At 44.8% G+C, this 25,642-nt stretch overlaps 1 protein-coding gene across 1 annotated transcript in view; it reads left to right on the plus strand.

The window, feature by feature from the left end:
- The first annotated feature begins 15,466 nt into the window (after positions 1 to 15,466).
- The window catches only part of LOC147706883 (uncharacterized), a 71,090-nt gene continuing 60,914 nt past the window's right edge, over positions 15,467 to 25,642 (plus strand). The window contains exon 1 of the mRNA XM_086925594.1: positions 15,467 to 15,592. Within this exon, the coding sequence (XP_086781720.1) occupies positions 15,467 to 15,592 (126 nt within the window). The remainder of the gene's footprint in view (positions 15,593 to 25,642) is intronic.

The following is a 25,642-nucleotide window of genomic DNA, read 5'->3' on the forward strand; positions in this document are numbered from 1 at the left end:
GAACTCCCAGGTAGCCAGAAGGAGATCCGCTATGCCTCCGTGAGCAATGGGATCTGGGCAGGCAGATGTAGGAGCCAAGAGATCAGTCCGATAGCAAAGAAGTAGCAACCCGCCTGCCCAGCCAGCGAGCAGGCCCGGTGGAGAGGGGCAGAGCAGGGCCTACACCCCACGTGCAGAGCCACGGACTGGCATGAATGATGACGCCGGGCCGAGGGGCACCAGACCTCCAGAGCGCAAGTCGGGGAAACTTGAAATCCTCGTAACTTCGGCCAGCAACCTCCAATCGGCCCAGGAGTTGGACCGTGGGTGGTCAGTCGATATCCCAGTAGATCTATAGGGTCAGATCAGGGCGCATCGATGGTAATCAGGATCCCTAGACGGATAATAGCTCCGGGCAGCAGGAGCCTCACAACAGTGCGGCCATTCTGCAGTGCGCCCTCTAGCGCCCCATCAGAATTGAAGATTGTTGACAAGATTGGATCTACCCAAATCGTTCAGTTTTTAGATGAAGTTTTCTGTAGGGAAGGTATTCCTGCAGAAATTGTGTCTGACAATGGCCCGCAATTTATTAGCAAAGAGTTCTTGTCTTTTCTCCAGAGGTGTGGTATTGTGCACAAAAGAGTATCTAATTACAATCCCCGGGCCAATGGTCAAATGGAACGTTTCAACAGAGTCATCAAAGAGTCCATTCAGCTAGCCATTAAGAGTAACTTGGATTGGAAGAAGGCTTTGCGTTCCACCTTACTGTCTTATCGCACTTCTCCCAACTCTGTTACAGGATTTTCTCCGTTTGAGTTGCTTAGAGGTAGGAAACCTGGATCCAAACTTCTTCCCTGGTGGTTGAAGGTTAAGTTTTCTTGCGAATCTTCAGTAGATCCTGACAAGGTTAAGGACAGAGTTCTGAGACATCAAGAGAAGATGAAAAACAGTTTTTTGTCTTCTAAAGGTTCTTCCCAGAAGATCAAGGTGGGTGACTTTGTACGTGTCAAGTTTGGTAGGTCTTTCGATAACAAGTGGAACAAATGGTCAGATCCCTGCAAGGTTACTGAAGTATTTTCCAAAGCTGTGAGAGTTGAGGATGGCAAGATATGGAACTTTAGCAGAATTTCTTTATGTAAAGGTTTAAATCCCGGTTTGTACTTAGACACTAAGTTGAATTCTGCTTTGCCTTCTACCAATGATCATTCCACTTCTAAGCTCAATGTTTCTGTTGAACAAAATGATGCATCTTATTCTCCGTTGCTTGACACGTTTGCATGTGAAAGTCAAAATTTGGACTATTCTACTCCCAATTGTAATTTGGATAGTGATCAATCTAGTTCTATGCATGATGAAATTTCTCTTGATCAACCTAGTGCTACGCATGATGAAATTTCTCTTGATGTTAATGTTCCCATACTGTTGCCTGATGTTTCTAATGATTCTGTCCAAAGAAAAAGTGTACGAGCTAAACATACTCCTGTTAAGTTGCGTGATTATTGTCATTGAGTTTTTTTTTGTTTTTTTTTAGGGGGGAAGGTGTGTAGTATTCCATCTTCTATGTTCTAATTGGAATTGTTATGGTTCCTTCTTACCTAGACATTCTTATAAGTGTAATGTTCAGTTAAGCTTGTGTACCTGTTCATGGTGGTTGTTCAAGCTGTCTCCTTTTAATAAACTTCGAACTACCATCTACCTGACTCCTCGTGATTGCAACATTAAGCAGATTGTGTACCATTAACCCAGATAGAAGTAGAGGGGCAAGAATAAAGTAATTGAATATATTTGAGGATAGTGGGGCTAAAACCATGCCAGCGAAGCGCACCAAACATAAAATCCCAATTAACACGGTCAAATGCTTTCTCAGCATCCAAGGTAATAGCCGCAATTGGAGTATCCATTTTGGCAAAAAGGTGAATATTATTGAGAAGGGTCCTCGAATTATCAGTAATAGACCTGCCTTTTACAAATCCAGGTTGATAAACATTAACCAAATCGGGAATAATCGAGTTGATACGTAGAGCTAAGAGTTTTGCGTATATTTTACAGTCGGTGTTGATAAGGGAAATGGGTCTATAGTTTTTGCACAGGGTAGGATCTTTATCTTTCTTGGGGAAAAGAACAAGCATTGCCTGTGTAAAGGAGCCTTTGGATGCACCGGTAGTGAGAAAATGATTAATTAATTGGAGCAAATAAGGAACCAAAACAGTCTTAAAGTGGAGAAAGAATCGTACAGTAAAGCCGTCTGGGCCAGGCGTTTTATCTTTGGGTAGAAGAGAAAGAGCCGCAAGGATCTCTTTTTCTGAGATTGGGGCATCGAGGGAAGAGAAGTCCACCAGAGGGGCGGAAGGTTTGGGGATAGAGTGAAAGAAGGAGTCTATTTGATCAGCAGAGGGATTGGACTCAGGCGTGTAGAGGTGTCAAAGGCTCCAGATGCTTCGCAGAGGCTGAATCGCTGCTAATCCCAAACTCCCACTCACTGGTGTCGCAGCGAATTTATCTACTAGACCAGCAAGGGGGGGAAAGGGGAAGTGGAGTGAGAAAGAAGAGAGACTCTGTTGCTGGCACCCCGGTCAGATTCTGGAATCTTCTACTGCTTCTCCTGACATCTTAAGGGGGGTGTCTAATGCACATAAAAAGAGGGGAGGGGATTTTGAGAACACTACACTCTAAGTCATTTAAACATTCAATATTCAAACTTGGCTTTTATCCTACCAGCTCACTGCAGAGTCTTCGCCTCTCTTCTATATTTAATAAGTATGGAGTTTGGAGATTCTGTCTAAAGAGAAACAAACTACATTAGAGACTTTCTCCTAATCAGGAGAAGGGTCCTATGAATGCTCCACTCAGAACTACCCTACCTGATGAATCTCCGGTGGAAGCTTTCCTAATGTCTGTACCTTTTCTGTGCCTTTTATTCTGCTGGACGTGTAGATAAGCTGTGCATGTCGCTGAAAATCCGTAGCGCGCAAAAAGGATTAAAGGGAGGAAAGAAGGGAAGGAAGAAACAAGGGTAAGCGCAACGAAGGGAGGATATGCACAGTTGACAGTACCTTACGTCGTATAGTCTGCAGTTTCCTAATTCCGGTGGTTCTGTAAAGTCTTCAATACCTTTGGGCTGAAGTGCTGACGAAGTCTTTGAACGGGCTCAAGAACCAATGTCGGTCTTGGAGCAACCTTAAACTATCTTCCAAACGATAGTAAAAGTTCAGGGTTGATAAGGCTTAAGGAAACAAAACCACTTTGCCACGGACTGAATTTCCACTGCTACTCTCGAGCTGCAAATACCTTAATGCTCGGCAAGTTCGTCACGGGAAGTCCGTTCTTCACTTCACGGACCCGAAGCTTCCTCTGACGACTTTCTTTGAAGATAAGAGATAAGAGAGGCTTCTCTTACCTCCAGACTAGTTCACACTCTGAATTACCAATTCCGTTCCTCCCGTTATGGAAATAAACGCGGAGGAACGGACACAGACTTCTCCTCAGGAAACAGTTCAAATTGAAGTGCGCAGCTCACAGGGCTCGCGCGCTCCACGTAAACTAAACCGCCTAGCCAGGCAACTATTAACCACTACCTGGCGACTTTGGCGGCCATCTTAGGAAGGACAACTAACCTTACAGATACTGCCATACGTTGACAGTTCTAGGATCAGTTAGGAATCGAGAGTGCCCAACCCTTCTAGAACTACCAACGGCAGCCACAACATGTCTCCTGACAAGAGGGTAGAGTAGTATTGTACAAAACAATCAAGAATTTTGGCATCTGAGGATTGGGGAGAGTCCTGCGGGTCCATAATCGTAACAATTTTAGATTTTTGTTTCTTGCTTTTGAGGTAATTTGCCAGAGCCCTACCAGCCTTGTTTCGACCACCATAGATTTGGCATTAAAGTGGAGAAGCTGATTAGAAGCGGAATCCCAGGAGTGTTTATTACATTGCATTTTAGCTTTAATAAGAGAAGACAGTGAGTCGGGAGAGTTGATGGTAAAATAAAGGTGTTCAAGCTCCTTAATGCGTTTAAGAAAAGAGGATGCCTGAGCAAGCGCCTTCTTCTTTTTACATGACACAAAATCAATAATACAACCACGAGCAGCAGCCTTGAAGGCATCCCAAATAAAGTGGAAATCAGAAGAGGTACTTAAGTTGTTAGTAAAGAACTCATCCATGAAGTGTGTGAAATGAACAGTGAAGGTGGGGTCAAGTAAAAGTGAATTGTTAAAGCGCCATCGGCGGGTCTTGGGGTGTGGGAGGGGTAGTCCATATCCAAAATAATAGGGGCGTGATCAGAGATGAGGATAGAGGCTATTTCAGAATTGGTTTTGTATTGGAAAGCATGATGGGAGAGAAAGATATAATCAATTCGGGAATGGGAAGCATGCACAGGAGAAAAAAAGGAAAATTCCAGAGAATCAGGGTGAGAAATTCTCCATGAATCTATTAGGCCTCTAGAGGAAATGGATCTGTTGAAGGATTTTTGCATTTTGTTAGGGACATAACGTGCTTGGGATTTGCGGTCCAGGAAGGGGTCCATCAATTGATTGCAATCCCCCCTACAATCATATCTTCATTACCATTGGAGGAGAGAAGGGAGGAAAAATCATTCCAAAAGGACGGATCAATACCATTGGGACCGTAAACATTGCAAAGGGAGAGATGAACATCATCAACAGTACAATCCAGAAGCAACCACCTACCATTAGAATCAGCAGTTTCTTTGTGTATTTGAACAGACAGGGATTTGTGAAATAAAATAACAACCCCATTTTTATGATTAACAGCCGGGGAGCAGAAAACTTCCCCAACCCATTGTCTGCGTAACATAGACAACTCTTGTGTAGAAAGATGCGCTTCTTGCAAAAAGGCAATTTGACATTGTAAACGGGCAAGGTGAGACAAAATACTTTGTTTCTTATTAGGGTTGCGGAGACCCCGAACATTCCAAGAAATTAGTCGGAAACCCTTCATAGGAGGAGAATGGAAAAGGAGTAAAGAATAAGAATATAGCCGTTATGGAGAGAAAACAGGAGAAAAGATAAAAGAAGGCATCTAGTAACAAGCTTGGTGAAGTGAAAGGAGAAGTGATGTAACCAGCAAGGAGTATGAGAGAGAGGCAACGAAGAGAAACAATGCATTACCGCCATAACGAGTTGTAGAGGGAGAGTCAAAGTTGAAAAGGAGAAAAGAGAAAAAAGCCAGTACCACAGTACAAAAGGAGAGAAGGGAAGAATATCAGGGAAAAAATGAATGAAGCAGAAAAACATGAAAGAAGCCGAAAAATAAAAAGAGGGAAAAGAAAGGGTAATGAGAAGGAAGGAAAGTGGGAGCCAATCGCTACCCTAAAGGAGACAGCAAAAAGAAGGATGGCAAAAGAAACCAAAACGGTTCCAGCCATACAAAACAATTAACGAGAAGAACAATGAAGTGAGAGCGGGAGCAACAAGAAAAGACGACCTCATGTTATGTTAAAATTCTTATACCGCGCACGTTCACCGAAGCGGTTTCTTGGCGCTCATAACAAACACAGCGGACAAGGGTAGATGGTTACTCAAAGGCAGCTTTAAAAAGGAACGTTTTTAATGTGTTACGGAAGAGCTCATAGGAAGGACAGTGACGAAAGTAGGAAGGGAGGGAATTCCAAAAGGAAGGGCCTAGAAAAGAGAAGCGTAGACCACCATGTTTCTTGCGATGGTTGTGGGGGATGCACAAGAGATTGTCAGCGGAGGAGCGTAAGTTACGAGTTGGTAGATACCGCTTTAACTTGGAGGAAATAAAAGCGGGCGCCAGATTGTAAAGAGCTTTAAAAATAGTGCATCCGAGTTTAATGGTGCACCGTTTGGCCACTGGAAGCCAGTGGAGGCTCCTCAGCAGTGGGGAGACGTGCTGGTGTTTGGGCTGGTGGAACACCAAGCGGGCGGCCTGATTCTGTATCAGTTGGAGTTTCTGGAGCTGGTAAGCAGGGATCCCTACATATAAGATGTTTGCAAAGTCAACCCTGGAGATGACTAGAGCCAAGATGACTCACAAGAAGAAAAAGATCGAAAACAGGGTCCGAGGAGCATGAAAGAAGAGAGACAAGAGGAAGTAAGGGGAAATTACAAATAGAACCTGGGACCGAGCACGACAATAAGAACAAATGAAGTAAACTTACCGAACAGTTATGCAAGGACAGCAGCGAACTGGGATGACGGAAACAAACAACAGCACAGTACGATGAAGGAGCAGACAATTAAAACACAGGGAGATGAACCTAGAAAACAACAGAATCAAAAAATTAAGTAATATGAAGAGAAACAACAAGTCATCACACTAGCAAACAATAGACGAAGCACAGAGAAAGAGACATTATAAGGTTAAGAGCTGCTTTGTTCCATGGAATCTTCTCTGTGGGAATGGATGAATCTGCGGAGATCAGCCGGATCCTCGAAGCTAAAAGTCCTTTCTTTGTATGTGACCTTGAAGAAACAGGGATGAATTAGACCGTATCTAGCGTTCATGGAACGAAGCGTGGGCCTCAAATCCAGGAATTCTTTCCGACGCGTTGCAGTCTGTTTGGAGACATCCTGAGAGAAAAAAGTTTATGGCCAGATCATAATAACTGCTTGTGTTGTTTGACTGAATGTAAAATAGCCATAAGGTCAGAGTAAAGAAGAAAATAAGCAATGATGCCTCTAAGCTTTGATGAAGAAGAGGAGTTTTTAGGGCCAAGACGGTGCGCCATTTGAATATTCACATCCACATGCTTAGGCAACCCAACAATTGGTAGGACTTGTGTCTTCAAAAATAGGATGATGTTGGACCCCTCCGAAGTCTCCGGAACTTGAACCTCCTTGGTGAGGCTATCTAGCCTGGCGGCAACATCCTGAGCATCACTGATTTTTTGTTCTACTTCGGTGACCCTTTTATCAAGATTGGACCACTTATCGTCCAACCTCTGCAGGGTAGCAGTAGTATCCGCAATAAAAGGGCGGATTAGACGAAGTTCCTCCATGAGGTCCTCCAGGGTGACTGGAAGCAGAGATTTAGAAGGAGATGGAGGGTCCTTCTTGAGACATTTGCCCATAGTTGTTGAGTCCTTGCGTGAGGAAGAAGCTGCGTTAGAGGCTTTTGCGCTGTGCACATGCTCCATGATGGCGAAGTTAGGAAAACCAGCGTGAGGTAAAGGACAAGGCAGCTTAGCGTGAGGTGAGGGCTGATAATTCCCAAGGGGAACTGAAAAAAGTTGAGACAGAAAAACCTCAAGAAGGAACAATATACAGCTGTGGCAGAGAACAGCGCAAAAATGAAATATTGGTGGTCCCCAGAGAAGCCAAAAGCAGACAGTTCACCAAAGAGGCAAAGTGCTGAGGTAAGGATGAGAGGCAGGAACCAGACGACAAAAAAAGACTGCAGGAAAGCCTCAGAATGCCTCAAAATACGTCAAATGCCTCTTAGTTCCAATACATTATGATATAGCACAGTCATGAGGCCATATTCTGCATGTAGGAGCAGTAGGAGGATGTTTTGAAAAAACAAAGAAAAAAGAGAAAACAAAATGGCGGCCGTGTCCGAGGTAGCATCATTTATGCTTAATTCGACCTCAAAAAACGCAAGTTCGCGTTCAGAAACATACCCATATGCTGGGGGGGCAGTTCTGACACTCAAATCAGCCGTTTCCGCCCAGAAACGCCGTCTGGAAGCGGATCCTCCGTAATTGAAGCAAAGTTGTTGCAAATGAAACTGAAATCATAAAAGGATTCAGATGAACAGTATAATCCTCTCCAAGGAAGGCCCTTCCATTCCCCAAATGTCTGAGCTCTCCTCAGAGACCTATTTAAACAGAAAAACACTTGCTTGAATAAAAATTAAATGCCGTACAGCCTTGGATTCACTCAAAGCAATCACCCATTGTATTTCCTCTCCTCTGTCCTCATGTGCAATGAGAATTCTGTGTTTTTTCAGTGGTTAGACCAATAGGATGCAGCCCTCTCTCTTAACTCTGATTGGCTGTTGGCAACCAATCAGTGTGACAGGTTGTTTCACAACATTAAAAGTGTGTTGGTATGACTGAGGGAAGAGGATTGAGAAGAAGAGATGAAGGATGAGGAGTAGGGATGAGAAGTAAGGATGAGAAGTAAGGATGATGGATAACAAATAGGGATTATAGGAAACACGGGCGACAGTGGAACCTTCTTTAAATCTGCACCTAACCTAAGAAACCAATTGATTATATCAATCCCTTCTGTTAAATTAGGGACTTGTGTGCACACCGATGAGCACCCACCATCACAGTGCCAGTTCAAAAGAGAACTATAGACAAAGAACACAAAAGCACAGGCGCACAACAAAACAAACCCCAGCAATATATCAAGAACCTATTATAATGATCACAAGAATAGAATCCAATGATTTTGATTTATTTTTATTCCAAAGCGTGGTAGCAGAGAATGTACAAATGAGGATTGACAAATCAGCATTTGACGTTTGAAAGATCATGTCAACCATGGTGGTCCTTTTGGTTGAAAGTAAGGATGTTGCTACTGTTCAAAGTGCAATTTTTTTTAATGTGCTTTGTGTATGCTGTAGTAGTGCCTGCCTAAGATGAGGCAGAAAAAATGGGGATGATGAAGCAAGGTTTCATACGTAACAAAACTCACTTGTATTCAGTCCTCTCGAAAATAACATGTAACTAATTAATCAACATGTTTTGTTTTTCTAATAATTACATTACACAACATTTTCTAGTAAGAAGAGGAAGCTTGCATATGTGCTTTTACTAACAGTAACCCGAGTGTACTAAAAAGGCCGCCAAAAACGAGGGAACTTTTCTGCACATGCATCTGCCACATCTACGTGGTGTGACGTATCTTTCGCTTTTGGTGGGATTTTTCTTGCAGCTGCGTACTAGTGCCAAGATGGCCGCTTCAAACCTCACATGCTAATGCCATTCTTAAACTAAACCTTGTGTGTTCTGCTTAACTATAAATGATATCGTTAAAATAAAGTAACAGGGTTAGAGTAGAAATAAGTGGTATACAGTGCATTCATTTATTTTTGTATTCTAAAATGTCTCTCTTTGACTTGATCAATAGCTCGTATTTGGGCCTGAAGGGTGACTTGAATCGCCATTTTGAAATCGCTCTGCGCATGTACCAAGAGCATTGAAAGACCTCGAGCAGCGGCATTGAATTGCTGCCAATGACTGTCTTTCCTGCAACGCGCCTGGGAACCACAACCCATTACCTGGGAAAGGAAGACAACTTGCAACTTTATTAAACTTTGTATATTAAATTGAAATAATATTGTGGGTGGAATAAAAATGTGTGTGAAAGTAAATTATTGGCGGAAACATTGATCCATTACATTGAATGAAAATGACCTCATACTAGTATGGTGTGATGACCTCTCTCATCTTTCTGACCAATCAAATGAACGGAACACATAGAATTTGCAACATTTAGGGGGTGGTATATACACTGAAATGGTATAACTAAGGTAGGCTTAGTTAGTTAGATTGTCCGAATTATCACAGACCTGTCACTGACCCAACATATGCTGAAGGAGAATCGTGAGCAGAGGGCTGGTCGAGCACTCTGTCAGAAGAATCAGGAGTTTGCTGAGGAAGAACAATCGAAGACCCAGTCAGGGTCCGAGTGTTACCCGCAGAGAGGGGTGTGACGCTGCCGTTGCACTTAGCTGAGGATACCTGTCCGGTCTTGCACCTGTCCTGTCTCGGTGTCACCTGATCGGTCAGGAGCCCTTTTTTCCCTTGACCCAGCCCGTGGCCAGGGCTGGTCCTCATTCCATTCTAGGTAAATATACTCTGGGACGAGAATGCTTCCGCCCCAATGGCGCCCACCAGTAGTCTCTCGACATAAAGGTCCATTTTGCCCACATTTGTGGACTCCGGCACACCTACAATGCGAACGTTATTGCGCCTACTCCTCGCCTCCAACTCCTCATTCTTAGCGGCAATAACACGCAATATATTGTCCATTCTCGCCAGTTGGGTGGTATGGGTGGCCGCCGTGTCGTCGTGGTCCGAAATGCGCTGTTCCGCCGTTGTCAGGCGCTCCTCATGCACGTCCAGCTTCTGGACGACCGCTTCCATGCGCGACGATATCTTGTCCACCTTGTCCACTATCGTGGCAAACCCCTGCCTCATCTCCTGCATCATCTGGGTAAAGTCCGGTGGTGGTGGCTGCGGCACATTATCAGCAACAGGCGGGGGGGAGACCTCGAAGTCCCAGCATCTTGGAGCAACCGCGTACCCCTCCTAGCTCCTCCAGAGTCAAAGGACAACTTGGATTGCTTAGTGTCCGGCTTCCCCATGATGGTGTGCTAGTAGCACAGCAGGGGACCGGGGCAAGTAAGAAGTAGGATGTAGGCCGGTCACAGGGCACGGACAGCAGCCGAGTTCGTGGGGGCACGAGCAGGCCAGCGCGCCCCGCCACTCCCAACGACGACAAAAAATGGCCGTCCCCGCACCCAGGCCCGAGAAGCGAACTCCCAGGTAGCCAGAAGGAGATCCGCTATGCCTCCGTGAGCAATGGGATCTGGGCAGGCAGATGTAGGAGCCAAGAGATCAGTCCGATAGCAAAGAAGTAGCAACCCGCCTGCCCAGCCAGCGAGCAGGCCCGGTGGAGAGGGGCAGAGCAGGGCCTACACCCCACGTGCAGAGCCACGGACTGGCATGAATGATGACGCCGGGCCGAGGGGCACCAGACCTCCAGAGCGCAAGTCGGGGAAACTTGAAATCCTCGTAACTTCGGCCAGCAACCTCCGATCGGCCCAGGAGTTGGACCGTGGGTGGTCAGTCGATATCCCAGTAGATCTATAGGGTCAGATCAGGGCGCATCGATGGTAATCAGGATCCCTAGACGGATAATAGCTCCGGGCAGCAGGAGCCTCACAACAGTGCGGCCATTCTGCAGTGCGCCCTCTAGCGCCCCATCAGAATTGAAGATTGTTGACAAGATTGGATCTACCCAAATCGTTCAGTTTTTAGATGAAGTTTTCTGTAGGGAAGGTATTCCTGCAGTAACCGAGCAAGCATAACGAGTTGTAGAGGGAGAGTCAAAGTTGAAAAGGAGAAAAGAGAAAAAAGCCAGTACCACAGTACAAAAGGAGAGAAGGGAAGAATATCAGGGAAAAAATGAATGAAGCAGAAAAACATGAAAGAAGCCGAAAAATAAAAAGAGGGAAAAGAAAGGGTAATGAGAAGGAAGGAAAGTGGGAGCCAATCGCTACCCTAAAGGAGACAGCAAAAAGAAGGATGGCAAAAGAAACCAAAACGGTTCCAGCCATACAAAACAATTAACGAGAAGAACAATGAAGTGAGAGCGGGAGCAACAAGAAAAGACGACCTCATGTTATGTTAAAATTCTTATACCGCGCACGTTCACCGAAGCGGTTTCTTGGCGCTCATAACAAACACAGCGGACAAGGGTAGATGGTTACTCAAAGGCAGCTTTAAAAAGGAACGTTTTTAATGTGTTACGGAAGAGCTCATAGGAAGGACAGTGACGAAAGTAGGAAGGGAGGGAATTCCAAAAGGAAGGGCCTAGAAAAGAGAAGCGTAGACCACCATGTTTCTTGCGATGGTTGTGGGGGATGCACAAGAGATTGTCAGCGGAGGAGCGTAAGTTACGAGTTGGTAGATACCGCTTTAACTTGGAGGAAATAAAAGCGGGCGCCAGATTGTAAAGAGCTTTAAAAATAGTGCATCCGAGTTTAATGGTGCACCGTTTGGCCACTGGAAGCCAGTGGAGGCTCCTCAGCAGTGGGGAGACGTGCTGGTGTTTGGGCTGGTGGAACACCAAGCGGGCGGCCTGATTCTGTATCAGTTGGAGTTTCTGGAGCTGGTAAGCAGGGATCCCTACATATAAGATGTTTGCAAAGTCAACCCTGGAGATGACTAGAGCCAAGATGACTCACAAGAAGAAAAAGATCGAAAACAGGGTCCGAGGAGCATGAAAGAAGAGAGACAAGAGGAAGTAAGGGGAAATTACAAATAGAACCTGGGACCGAGCACGACAATAAGAACAAATGAAGTAAACTTACCGAACAGTTATGCAAGGACAGCAGCGAACTGGGATGACGGAAACAAACAACAGCACAGTACGATGAAGGAGCAGACAATTAAAACACAGGGAGATGAACCTAGAAAACAACAGAATCAAAAAATTAAGTAATATGAAGAGAAACAACAAGTCATCACACTAGCAAACAATAGACGAAGCACAGAGAAAGAGACATTATAAGGTTAAGAGCTGCTTTGTTCCATGGAATCTTCTCTGTGGGAATGGATGAATCTGCGGAGATCAGCCGGATCCTCGAAGCTAAAAGTCCTTTCTTTGTATGTGACCTTGAAGAAACAGGGATGAATTAGACCGTATCTAGCGTTCATGGAACGAAGCGTGGGCCTCAAATCCAGGAATTCTTTCCGACGCGTTGCAGTCTGTTTGGAGACATCCTGAGAGAAAAAAGTTTATGGCCAGATCATAATAACTGCTTGTGTTGTTTGACTGAATGTAAAATAGCCATAAGGTCAGAGTAAAGAAGAAAATAAGCAATGATGCCTCTAAGCTTTGATGAAGAAGAGGAGTTTTTAGGGCCAAGACGGTGCGCCATTTGAATATTCACATCCACATGCTTAGGCAACCCAACAATTGGTAGGACTTGTGTCTTCAAAAATAGGATGATGTTGGACCCCTCCGAAGTCTCCGGAACTTGAACCTCCTTGGTGAGGCTATCTAGCCTGGCGGCAACATCCTGAGCATCACTGATTTTTTGTTCTACTTCGGTGACCCTTTTATCAAGATTGGACCACTTATCGTCCAACCTCTGCAGGGTAGCAGTAGTATCCGCAATAAAAGGGCGGATTAGACGAAGTTCCTCCATGAGGTCCTCCAGGGTGACTGGAAGCAGAGATTTAGAAGGAGATGGAGGGTCCTTCTTGAGACATTTGCCCATAGTTGTTGAGTCCTTGCGTGAGGAAGAAGCTGCGTTAGAGGCTTTTGAGCTGTGCACATGCTCCATGATGGCGAAGTTAGGAAAACCAGCGTGAGGTAAAGGACAAGGCAGCTTAGCGTGAGGTGAGGGCTGATAATTCCCAAGGGGAACTGAAAAAAGTTGAGACAGAAAAACCTCAAGAAGGAACAATATACAGCTGTGGCAGAGAACTGCGCAAAAATGAAATATTGGTGGTCCCCAGAGAAGCCAAAAGCAGACAGTTCACCAAAGAGGCAAAGTGCTGAGGTAAGGATGAGAGGCAGGAACCAGACGACAAAAAAAGACTGCAGGAAAGCCTCAGAATGCCTCAAAATACGTCAAATGCCTCTTAGTTCCAATACATTATGATATAGCACAGTCATGAGGCCATATTCTGCATGTAGGAGCAGTAGGAGGATGTTTTGAAAAAACAAAGAAAAAAGAGAAAACAAAATGGCGGCCGTGTCCGAGGTAGCATCATTTATGCTTAATTCGACCTCAAAAAACGCAAGTTCGCGTTCAGAAACATACCCATATGCTGGGGGGGCAGTTCTGACACTCAAATCAGCCGTTTCCGCCCAGAAACGCCGTCTGGAAGCGGATCCTCCGTAATTGAAGCACTGCCGAAATCGCGGAGCTCAGGGGGGAGCGGCCATCTTATCCGCCGCGTCGGGCGTCCTCCCAAAAGGGGCTTTTGATATTCTCAGTTGTATTGTTTGGCCATGGAAAGGAGAAAAGCATATGCATATTTTCACCATCATTTTCAGATATTTTGTAAGGTTTTGTTTGCAGGTTGTATCTTTTTGCCCCCAAAATCATATCTTTACATCTTCAAAGATTTTTCTGTGGATTTCAATTAGTGCTTGAAGAGTTATATTTAAACGGTGACAGTGATAAAGCTCAAATGTGCTTGTTGATTTGTAGTTGTTGTTGCAATGGTTGTTTTGTAGACAACCATAATGGGTTTATTTCAATGATGACTTAACTTCAAAGGGTCTGCTAGTAGCACCTCTGTTGTAACCTTCATGGAATCTTCAGGTCCCTCCTACACGGTTGCAAGTAATATGCCATCAGTCATCAGAAAAGTACTGAGCATCACTTCTCCCGAGCCTTCAACTTGCCTGATTTACTGTAATTTTCCCCTTCATCCCAAGGACAATGTCTGGAAGTGAGAGACACTCCTTACCAATTAGTGTGGGTTGAGCAGTGGGAGAGGGATACTTCAAACCCCCTGAACTAAATTAATTTCACTATTTTAGTGACAAACTGGAGTCTATATTCACAAGGTTAGCTATTGCTGGTGTTTGCCTTAACTTAGTGTCCCCATCATGATATCCTTTTCAGGTCCCGCCTATTCAGTGATTTTTTTCAGAATATGGATTTAAGCTCCACCCATGTTTTTAATTGGCTCAATTTAACTGTATTTGGAAATGCTTTTATTTCCTTGGTTATTGTCTGTAGTAGTCCGTCTTTTTCTACTGTTGTAACCTCCCATGAGGACTGCCCGTTGTAGAGTTGCAGTCTAACGTTCACGCTACGTCACCACGTAGCGTGAACGGCGGCCATCTTGGGTTTGCACGAGTGAGCGTGAGTCGGGCGCCGGAGCTGCAGATAGACAGCAGCTTGCTCGGCGCTCTCCGTGAGAGAAAGATAATTTAGAATAAATACATAGAACCTTCACCCTGCCTCCTGTCTTCATTAGGTAGAACACGAACATTACAGTGGCGACGAGGTTGAGACCCAAGAAAAAAGAGGACCCACAGAAAGAACCGGAAAGGAGGGTGCAACAGTAAGAGGAAAGGCCCCACGTGCGAGGGAGGCCAGCATACCACGGAGAGCGCAGCAGTAGCACCAGGATACCGGCACAGAGAAAGACCAGCTGCATCAGGTACCAGAGCAGTACCGGAAAGGGGGAACCCCCAATTGAACAGATACCCTGGTGGAACAAAGGAGCGTTGACACAGGAAGTGTAGAGAGCCCCCCAGTGCATCCAGTACAGGGAGAGGAGAGCAGCGCACCGGGCAGCCCCAAGAGCCCGAACACAGCGCCAGGAAAACGCGAGACCATGTGTGCGCAATCGTCTTCGGCGACAGCTCCAATACCATTCCTGCCCAAACCAGGAGAGCCCCTAATGAAGTGGGATGACTGGAGGGAGTATATCCTCAATTATATCGAAGTCTTGGAAGACGAGAGTGAAGAAACATTCACGAGCATAAGGAAACGAAGGATATTACTGTATAACTTAGGCCCAGAAGGGATCAGAGTATTCAAGAACCTAGTACCCAAGCCCAGGCAAAGCTCAGATGACGACGTGTTTGCACATGCCTTAGAAGAACTCAATGAACACTACCGACCGGCTGTATGTGTGTCTATAGATCGCTACAACTTCCAGCAAAGAAAGCGAGAAATGGGAGAATCGGTAGACGAGTATGTGGCGGCATTAAAAAAGTTTGGCGTCGACGTGCAAATTCGGCACACTCCACGATGAGTTCATCGAGGGTCAGATAGTGATGCACACGATGAACAAAACGGTGCAAGATAAGCTATGGGCAAGTGGTGACGCCACACTGAAAGAAGTGATTGCGATAGTGAAAAAGGCTGAACTGGCAAAGAGATGCGCAGACGCGGATAAACGAGAACCGATGGTGAGGCCTATGGTGAACAGGGTGGAAGACGAAGAACCCAAAGGATGGAGCAAAAACGCCGGGACTCCCAACAGAGGACCTAGCAAGTGGCCGGGGAAACCGGGACCACAAGGAAAGCAGCAGAAAGGAACCATAATCTCATGTTACCGCTGTGGCAGTACCGCCCATCAGGCATATGATAGGAAATGTCCAGCGTTCCAAGCCAAGTGAATGTTTTGCGGCATAGTGGGGCATTACGAGAAGGTGTGTAGGAGGAAAGCTGGCCGCAACGTGGTGAAGTACGTAAACCCAGATCAGGAAGACGCCGACGATGGAGGTCAGGAGGAAGAGGACTAGGCATGAGCGGGAATTCCGTTACGCTCGCGGATTTTGCGGATTTTTGGGAAATCCGCAATCCGCTAATTTTGCGGATTTCCAGCAAAATCCGCAAAAAAAATCCGCGAACGTAACGGGTTCAAAAGTTGAACCCCCACTCATGCAACTATTTTACAATGGCGCCAGCAAGCTGGCAGCGCCGTTGTAAAATAGTTACAAAGTTAGCTTGCACAGGAACCACTAGATAAAACGAAGCAGGTGCTGCTTTATTTTATCTAAGTGCTTCCTGTGCAAGCTAACTTTGTAACTATTTTACAACGGCGCTGGCAGCTTGCTGGCGCCATTGTAAAATAGTTACAGGCACAGCCTTACACAGGTCACTCAAGGGACCCCTGCGCCCTTCAGGGCGATTGCATAGTAACACACACATGGTCACTCGAACTAGTTGATGCTCAAATTCAGTGACTCATTCATTAGCCCAAAAACAATCATGAGCGTCTTCGAGGCTGGACAGGTGTGCCTCTTCCCAAATCTACTGTGGAAAATCAGCTCTGATGCTGGGTAGAGGGCGGCCTTGGCATGGTCGCTCAAACTAGTTGATGCTCAAAATCAGTGACTCATTCATTAGCCCAAAAACAATCATGAGCGTCTTCGAGGCTGGACAGGTGTGCCTCTTCCCAAATCTACTGTGGAAAATCAGCTGTGATGCTGGGTAGAGGGCGGCCTTTGCATGGTCGCTCAAACTAGTTGATGCTCAAAATCAGTGACTCATTCATTAGCCCAAAAACAATCATGAGCATCTTCGAGGCTGGACAGGTGTGCCTCTTCCCAAATCTACTGTGGAAAATCAGCTCTGATGCTGGGTAGAGGGCGGCCTTTGCATGGTCGCTCAAACTAGTTGATGCTCAAAATCAGTGACTCATTCATTAGCCCAAAAACAATCATGAGCGTCTTCGAGGCTGGACAGGTGTGCCTCTTCCCAAATCTACCGTGGAAAATCAGCTGTGATGCTGGGTAGAGGGCGGCCTTTGCATGGTCGCTCGAACTAGTTGATGCTCAAAATCAGTGACTCATTCATTAGCCCAAAAACAATCATGAGCGTCTTCGAGGCTGGACAGGTGTGCCTCTTTCCAAATCTACTGTGGAAAATCAGCTGTGATGCTGGGTAGAGGCCATTGCATCGTTGACTTTCATGAGCGCAATCCCCGTGCTGTTCCTGTGACCAGGAGCTTCTTTCTCTTCATATAATTGTGTTCGCACGGGTTGCTGCAAGTTCGCACGCGTTTTGTACAATTTCGCAATTTGCGAAATTGTACAAAACCCTCGCGAACTTGCAGAAACCCGTGCGAACATAAAAAAAAAAATCCCCGCGAATTCGCGGATTTTGCGGATTTTGGCAATCCCCAAATCCGCAAATCCGCAAATTTGCGGATTGCCAATCCGCAAAATCCGCTCATACCTAAAGAGGACTCAGTACTATGCATAGAGGATCAAGTGCTGGGGGTGGACATCAGGAGGTCGAATAAACCACTGCTCGACATGTTAGTAGGAGGTGTACTGATCAGCATCGTGGCGGACTCAGGATCACCATACACAATTGTACAGAGAGCGGTTTGGAACGAGAAGTTCAAGCCTCACTTGGGACCAAGATTGGAACCACCTGACATAAGGCCTGTCTCGTACACAGGTAATCGAATCCCTATGGTGGAGTATCGACCCTTAAAATTTGAATTCAGGGGGCGGAGCGCAGACTGCAAGCTATACGTGGCAGAGAAGGGCCCATCCGTCCTGGGTTGGATGGATCAGGGAGATCTGGGCATAAAGTTGGACCCGGGTGGAGCCGTACAAGTGTTGATGAAGGCACCGGAATGCTGGATTTCGTTTTTGCTGGCTTTGATGCTTTAGGCACTTTGCTACTGCTGATCAGTGTCAAAGTGCAAGTGCTCTCTGTGTAAATTGTTATTACAATTGGTTCTCCCTGATTGGGTTTTAGTGATTTACCTGTAAGTCCCTAGTAAAGTGCACTGAGTGTGCCAGGGCATATAATTCAAATGCTACTAGTTTGTCTACAGCACTGTTTGTGCCACCCACATGAGCAGCCCTGAAAAGGTATTTCAGGCCTGCCACTGCAGTGTCTGTGCTCAGTTTTATAATGCCATGTCAACCTCCCAAGTGCACCCACATGCCAGGCCCTAACCTTCCATTTTCTTACATTTAAGGCACCCCTATGTAGGCCCAAGGGGTGCAGGGTATGTAAAAGGTAGGACATGTACTGGTGTGTGTGACATGTTCTGATAGGGAAATACTGTCTATTTGATTTTTCACTATTGAAAGGCTATCTGTCCTACAGCATAGAATGGGAGTTACTTTGTGACATCTTACAAGTATACCTTTCCATTGGGAATGGATGGTGAAATAAAGTTTAGGCTCTCTGAACTCTGAATTTAATAACACATCTTTTAGTAAAGATGTTTTTTACATTGTGTGTTTGAAATGCCACTTTAAAAAGCAGATATTTTCTTGTTTAATCATTCTGTGTGCCTCTGACTGTTTGTGGATAGACTGTCTGGTTTTGGAGTGACAGGGGCTAGGGATGCATTCCCTGTGGACAGCCACAAGGGGTGGTTTGAGATGTTTCTGGCCCTTCCTGGATGACTCAGAGCTGAGCTGAATAGACCTTGCCTGCATTTATAGTGGGAGGAGTTTTCCTTGCACCTGAATAGGGCCTTTCTCCCTTGCACAATGCTGTCTCCACCCCCTGTGGTCATACTGCACTAGTGAGGACAGAACTGGTTTAGACTGGCCTCAGAGACCCTTGCACAGGGAGAACAAAGACAAAACAGGGTTGAAGTAGTAGACCTTAAACCCCAGAACTTTAGATCACTTTTGGACTCAAGAGGAATTTTTAGCAAGGAGAAGAGCTGCGAGGAGGGGTACTGCCCCTTTGTTGTGTCCTATGTGGGGTTGGCCTGCAGTTGCTGTTTCTGCCAAAGAAAGGACAAATGACTGGAACTTTGCTGTGAACCTGCTTGAAGGAGAATCTCCAAGGGCCTGTGTGTGCTGGCCTCCTGTTCTGAAGTCTCAGGGTCACAAAGACTACACCTCAGCTCCCCTGAACTCTGCTGCTGGGAGTTCTGACCTGTCAGGAGGTGCCTATTCTAGTTCTGGGCCGCTGGAAGTTGTCCTGCTTTTGGGAGCTAGAAGAAACCTTAAGAACTCAAGGGATCAGTGCATCGCCCTTCTTGCAGCTGTTTTCCAGACGCAGCAATGCCGTGTGAGAACGATCTCCACACATTGCTGCGCCTCTGCAAAGATGACGCAGCGCCTTTAGTGGCTGCAAGAACCAACGCATCGTGGGATCATGCCTGAAGAAACCGATGCAGCGCCACTGCCACCACCTCATTGATCGCCAGCACATCCTAGATTTCCAAGCATCGCACCTGTGCGGCAAGTTTTCCCAACGCATCACCAGCAGACCAAAACCGTCTTGGAGTCGACGCATCACTTCCCCCTACAGTCCGGATTTGACGCATCACTTCTCCTGTATGCACCAGAACTGTTGCATCCCCTCCCCGAGGACTCAGGAACTGACTCATCTCTTTGTTTCGCAACGCTTCCATTCTCTGTAGATATTTGGCCTTGTGAATTTTGAAGCATCTACAGGTACTTTTTGTAGAATCACGCATCCATAGTTTTCTATATATCCAATTGCTTGAAACCCTTTAAAAGTTATATTCTTATTACATATATGTTGGATTTTTTTGGTTCTGTTCTTGTTGCATTTAGATAAAGATACTGTATTTTTCTAAACTGGTGCGGTGTCCATTTGTGGTGTTATCACTGCTTTACTGTGTGTTCTGAGTACAAATACTTTACACATTGCCTTTGCGATAAGTCTGTCTGCTCGTGCCAAGCTATCCAAGGGATGAGCAGGGGTTATCTAAAGTGTGTATCCCCCTTACCGTAATTAAAGGCTAGGGTCCCTATTTGGACAAAGGTACCTACCTCTGCCAACTAGTGAACCCCTTTTCTAACACTAGGCCTTTGCAGAAAGCTCTGATGGTTTGGGAAAGACAAGGCTCCTTTGCTTGGGTTATAAATCAACACTTGGAGGCAGGGGTATACAGGCCATCAGAAACATTGGCAGGTTCCAGTTTAATATTGTAACAAATAAAACGTTTAACATCAGGTATTGGAGACAGGGTAGTATAGTTCATCAGAAACCTTTCTGGTTTCAGTTTTATTGTTTTGGTATGAGGCTGCTTTTAGCTTTGAGAGGAGTTGCATTTCTTTCTTTACTTACAGTTTTCAGAGTTTAGAGGCTGGGCTTCAGTTGTGTAGAATACCATGAAGAGCAGGGCCTGGACAAAGTTGTTGCAAATGAAACTGAAATCATAAAAGGATTCAGATGAACAGTATAATCCTCTCCAAGGAAGGCCCTTCCATTCCCCAAATGTCTGAGCTCTCCTCAGAGACCTATTTAAACAGAAAAACACTTGCTTGAATAAAAATTAAATGCCGTACAGCCTTGGATTCACTCAAAGCAATCACCCATTGTATTTCCTCTCCTCTGTCCTCATGTGCAATGAGAATTCTGTGTTTTTTCAGTGGTTAGACCAATAGGATGCAGCCCTCTCTCTTAACTCTGATTGGCTGTTGGCAACCAATCAGTGTGACAGGTTGTTTCACAACATTAAAAGTGTGTTGGTATGACTGAGGGAAGAGGATTGAGAAGAAGAGATGAAGGTTGAGGAGTAGGGATGAGAAGTAAGGATGAGAAGTAAGGATGATGGATAACAAATAGGGATTATAGGAAACACGGGCGACAGTGGAACCTTCTTTAAATCTGCACCTAACCTAAGAAACCAATTGATTATATCAATCCCTTCTGTTAAATTAGGGACTTGTGTGCACACCGATGAGCACCCACCATCACAGTGCCAGTTCAAAAGAGAACTATAGACAAAGAACACAAAAGCACAGGCGCACAACAAAACAAACCCCAGCAATATATCAAGAACCTATTATAATGATCACAAGAATAGAATCCAATGATTTTGATTTATTTTTATTCCAAAGCGTGGTAGCAGAGAATGTACAAATGAGGATTGACAAATCAGCATTTGACGTTTGAAAGATCATGTCAACCATGGTGGTCCTTTTGGTTGAAAGTAAGGATGTTGCTACTGTTCAAAGTGCAATTTTTTTTAATGTGCTTTGTGTATGCTGTAGTAGTGCCTGCTTAAGATGAGGCAGAAAAAATGGGGATGATGAAGCAAGGTTTCATACGTAACAAAACTCACTTGTATTCAGTCCTCTCGAAAATAACATGTAACTAATTAATCAACATGTTTTGTTTTTCTAATAATTACATTACACAACATTTTCTAGTAAGAAGAGGAAGCTTGCATATGTGCTTTTACTAACAGTAACCCGAGTGTACTAAAAAGGCCGCCAAAAACGAGGGAACTTTTCTGCACATGCATCTGCCACATCTACGTGGTGTGACGTATCTTTCGCTTTTGGTGGGATTTTTCTTGCAGCTGCGTACTAGTGCCAAGATGGCCGCTTCAAACCTCACATGCTAATGCCATTCTTAAACTAAACCTTGTGTGTTCTGCTTAACTATAAATGATATCGTTAAAATAAAGTAACAGGGTTAGAGTAGAAATAAGTGGTATACAGTGCATTCATTTATTTTTGTATTCTAAAATGTCTCTCTTTGACTTGATCAATAGCTCGTATTTGGGCCTGAAGGGTGACTTGAATCGCCATTTTGAAATCGCTCTGCGCATGTACCAAGAGCATTGAAAGACCTCGAGCAGCGGCATTGAATTGCTGCCAATGACTGTCTTTCCTGCAACGCGCCTGGGAACCACAACCCATTACCTGGGAAAGGAAGACAACTTGCAACTTTATTAAACTTTGTATATTAAATTGAAATAATATTGTGGGTGGAATAAAAATGTGTGTGAAAGTAAATTATTGGCGGAAACATTGATCCATTACATTGAATGAAAATGACCTCATACTAGTATGGTGTGATGACCTCTCTCATCTTTCTGACCAATCAAATGAACGGAACACATAGAATTTGCAACATTTAGGGGGTGGTATATACACTGAAATGGTATAACTAAGGTAGGCTTAGTTAGTTAGATTGTCCGAATTATCACAGACCTGTCACTGACCCAACATATGCTGAAGGAGAATCGTGAGCAGAGGGCTGGTCGAGCACTCTGTCAGAAGAATCAGGAGTTTGCTGAGGAAGAACAATCGAAGACCCAGTCAGGGTCCGAGTGTTACCCGCAGAGAGGGGTGTGACGCTGCCGTTGCACTTAGCTGAGGATACCTGTCCGGTCTTGCACCTGTCCTGTCTCGGTGTCACCTGATCGGTCAGGAGCCCTTTTTTCCCTTGACCCAGCCCGTGGCCAGGGCTGGTCCTCATTCCATTCTAGGTAAATATACTCTGTATGGGATGCCCTTGTACCGTTTTCTCTTTCTTACCCTTCCCAGGTACCAATGTCTAAAGATGTGTCTTTAAAATCTTGCAGAATTATTGCTTTAATAATTATTTTCTCACTCGAAAATTCTTTGGTGTCCCTGATTTGGCTGTTGACTCATAGAATATTGCATAGATAAACTTTTTAAATTTACCCAAGTCTGTGGTTATTTTATGACGGTAAATATTAAAATCTATTACCTATTATTCTAAACTTCTTTTCGATCCTTAGTTCTTAGAGCACAGGTGACAAGGATTTGGTAAGTCATGGTGTACAGGTATAAGTCCTAAAGTGAATAAATTCTGATAGGCAGCAAGTTGAAACAGGATTGCCCGTTCAAGGTGTGAATGTTATGGGCCCAGGTAAATATTGTAAACTGAGCTGGTGATCCCGCGCGCCATCAGGGAGGTACCTCTTTTTCTGGGCTAGCAGTTGCTAGATGGAATGCTGTTCCCTGTACCTCAGTGCAACAAGGCCTTCCAAGTGGGAACAGCGATTAACGAACCTGTAGTGCCAGGATACTCTTGGAGTAGCCGTATGCTATTGTATGTTATTGTTATGCTTTTCAAATTCCTTAATTTGATTTTATTTGAAGGATGATGAATGAGAAGTAGGGGTGATGGATGAGAAGCAAATATGATGAAAGTAGGGATGAGAAGGAGATATGATCAAAGTAGGAATAAGAAGTAGGGGTGATGGAAGAGAAGTAGGGATGAGAAGTAAGCAAGATGGGTGAGAAATATGGATGATGGATAAGAATAAGGGATGATGGATGAGAAGCAGGGGAGTTGGATGAGAAGTGGGGATGGTGGATGAGAAGTAGGAATGATGGATGAGAAGTAGCGATGATTGATGAGAAGCAAGGATGAGAATCAGGGATGAGGGATGGGAAGTAGGGATGATGGAAGAGAAGGAGGGATGCTGGATGAGCATGATAAGTGAGAAATATGGACGATGGATGAGAAGTTGGGATGATGGTGAAGCAGGAATAATGGATTAGAAGTAGGGATGATAGATAAAAAGCAGGGGATATGGATGAGAAGTAGGGATGATGGATGAGAAGTTGGAATGATGGATGAGAAGTAGGGATGAGATGTAGGGATGACGGAAAAGTAGTAGGGATGAGAAGCGGGAATTAAAAGTAGGGATGATGGATGAGAAGTAGGTAGGAATCAGTGATGAGAAGTAAGGATGAGAAGTAGGGATGATGGAAGAGAAGTAGGGATGATGGATGAGAAAAAGAGATCATGCATGAGAAGCAGGGATGATGGATGAGAAGTAGGGATGAGAAGTAGGAATGTTGGAAGAGGAGTTGGGAGGATGGATGAGAAGTAGGGATGAAGGATGAGAGGTAAGGATGAGGAGTGAGGATGTCCTAAATGATTGCTTTACCTCTGATACCACTGAAATCATCCAGAACATTGCAAACAGGAGGTAGCTTCTTAGGGCAAATATTGACACCACTATTAGGTGAAGGTTGCATTACTCTGAGACTGACTGTCACCAACGATAGTCACTATGAGGAGAAGGGGGAACTAGGGAGCTCTTGGAGCCATGGGCTCTGTATCTGCTCCTGTATATCGAGGCACATGGGAAGAAATAGAATTGGGTGATAACCAGTGGAAAAAAATAAGGAACAATATACTTGGGATAGCGCATAGAAGTCTAGAATGTGTTTAATGGAAAAATAGCTGGTGTGCATTCAGAATAAGGAAGGCAATTCTCTAAGCAACTGACCAGAGCTTCACCTCCAATCAGCCCAAGCATCTAATGCTAACATTCCCACATTTTAGTGCTGCATCTATGCAGTTTTCCCAATACAAGTGAATGGAACCAAGAACACATGATTACATTGAAATCTTAAGGTAGGCACTGATAACCCGGGGCAGACTCTTATTGTGACTTCAGATTTGCCCCCTTCCCTTAATCATAGTTTAGATGTTTAAGGTGAGGACAAACCCTCGGAAAGGTGTGGAGGGCTGAAAAGCCTGACCTTTCCTTCCATTGTCGCATCAATTAAACCTGGCTATGTTAAGGGGAAGTGGCACCCGGGGTTTGGACCTCATGACACCCTCTCATCCCACAATGAACTTCATTATTTCTGGATCTACAATATTCTTGTGTTTATTTTATGGCTTCTGTGAATGGCCTTATACGCTGTCGAAGTCTGCTAGGTTATGTGCAGTTCGAAGCTGCCATTCTTTGTAAGTGTTTTTTAGGTCTTACCTAGACGGAGCATACGCTGTTGTTTGTTAGATCTCCCATCAACTAGAGCATACCGTACCATACTATACAATGACCAGCCATACCATACCATAATATGCAATGACAGGCAAAACCATACTACATATACCATATTATACAGCAGGGAATACTATACCACACTATGCAATGATAGGCCATACCAAATGATAGAATGACACAGCCATACCATATCAAATCATATACATTGTAGCTGAACAAACATTGACAAAGCCAAAAGATCTCATACAGAAGAGACCTATTGTCTTTGCCAATGCTTGTTAGGTCTGGTCACAGTCAAAACCTTTTTTACGTCAAACCTACCAGCCAGCACTAGATGTCTGGTTGCAAAGACCTATTGTGGGCTTACCAAGAATTTACAGGGACTTACAGCCCACCGCTTGCTAACTATTGGTTAGCTCATTTGTTTGCTTCTTATTCAGTGGCTTTCCTTGTCCCAGCATGTCCATCTTGCATTTTTCTCTACCCTGGAGCATAGCCTCTTTACCATCTCTCTGACTGCTTGGCTTCTATCCTTCCATCGCTGACTTTTAGATAACTACTTTTTTCATTTTACCATGCATTTGTTTGCCAACTTTCTCCTTCATGGGCATGTTCACATGCCAAATACCCACCCGAACTTTGTGTTGCTATCTCATTCATGTTGAAGGCTCTCTCTTGTATGCTTCTCCTCCATCAAACTTCCTCCCTCCCCCACACTCCTTATTGCTCACTCACTTGTGTGCTTTTTCCCTTCCCCCCTTGTTGTTCCCCTTGTGTGCTGCCTTTCCACTCCCTTGCCTGCTCCCCATTTCCGCCACCCACGTCTTCATTGCCACCCTTGCCTGTTTTTTTTTATATTTAATTTTTTTGATAGGACCAGGCAGCAAATCGCTGCCTGTCCCACTGTCTTAAAGGTGCTTTAGCGCTATTTTTTTTATTGACCAATTCATCTCATATCAATAGATTTAAAAACGGAGCTGGTGACATT

Source organism: Lissotriton vulgaris, chromosome 6, assembly GCF_964263255.1.
Source record: "Lissotriton vulgaris chromosome 6, aLisVul1.2, whole genome shotgun sequence".
Lineage (NCBI taxonomy): Eukaryota > Metazoa > Chordata > Amphibia > Caudata > Salamandridae > Lissotriton > Lissotriton vulgaris.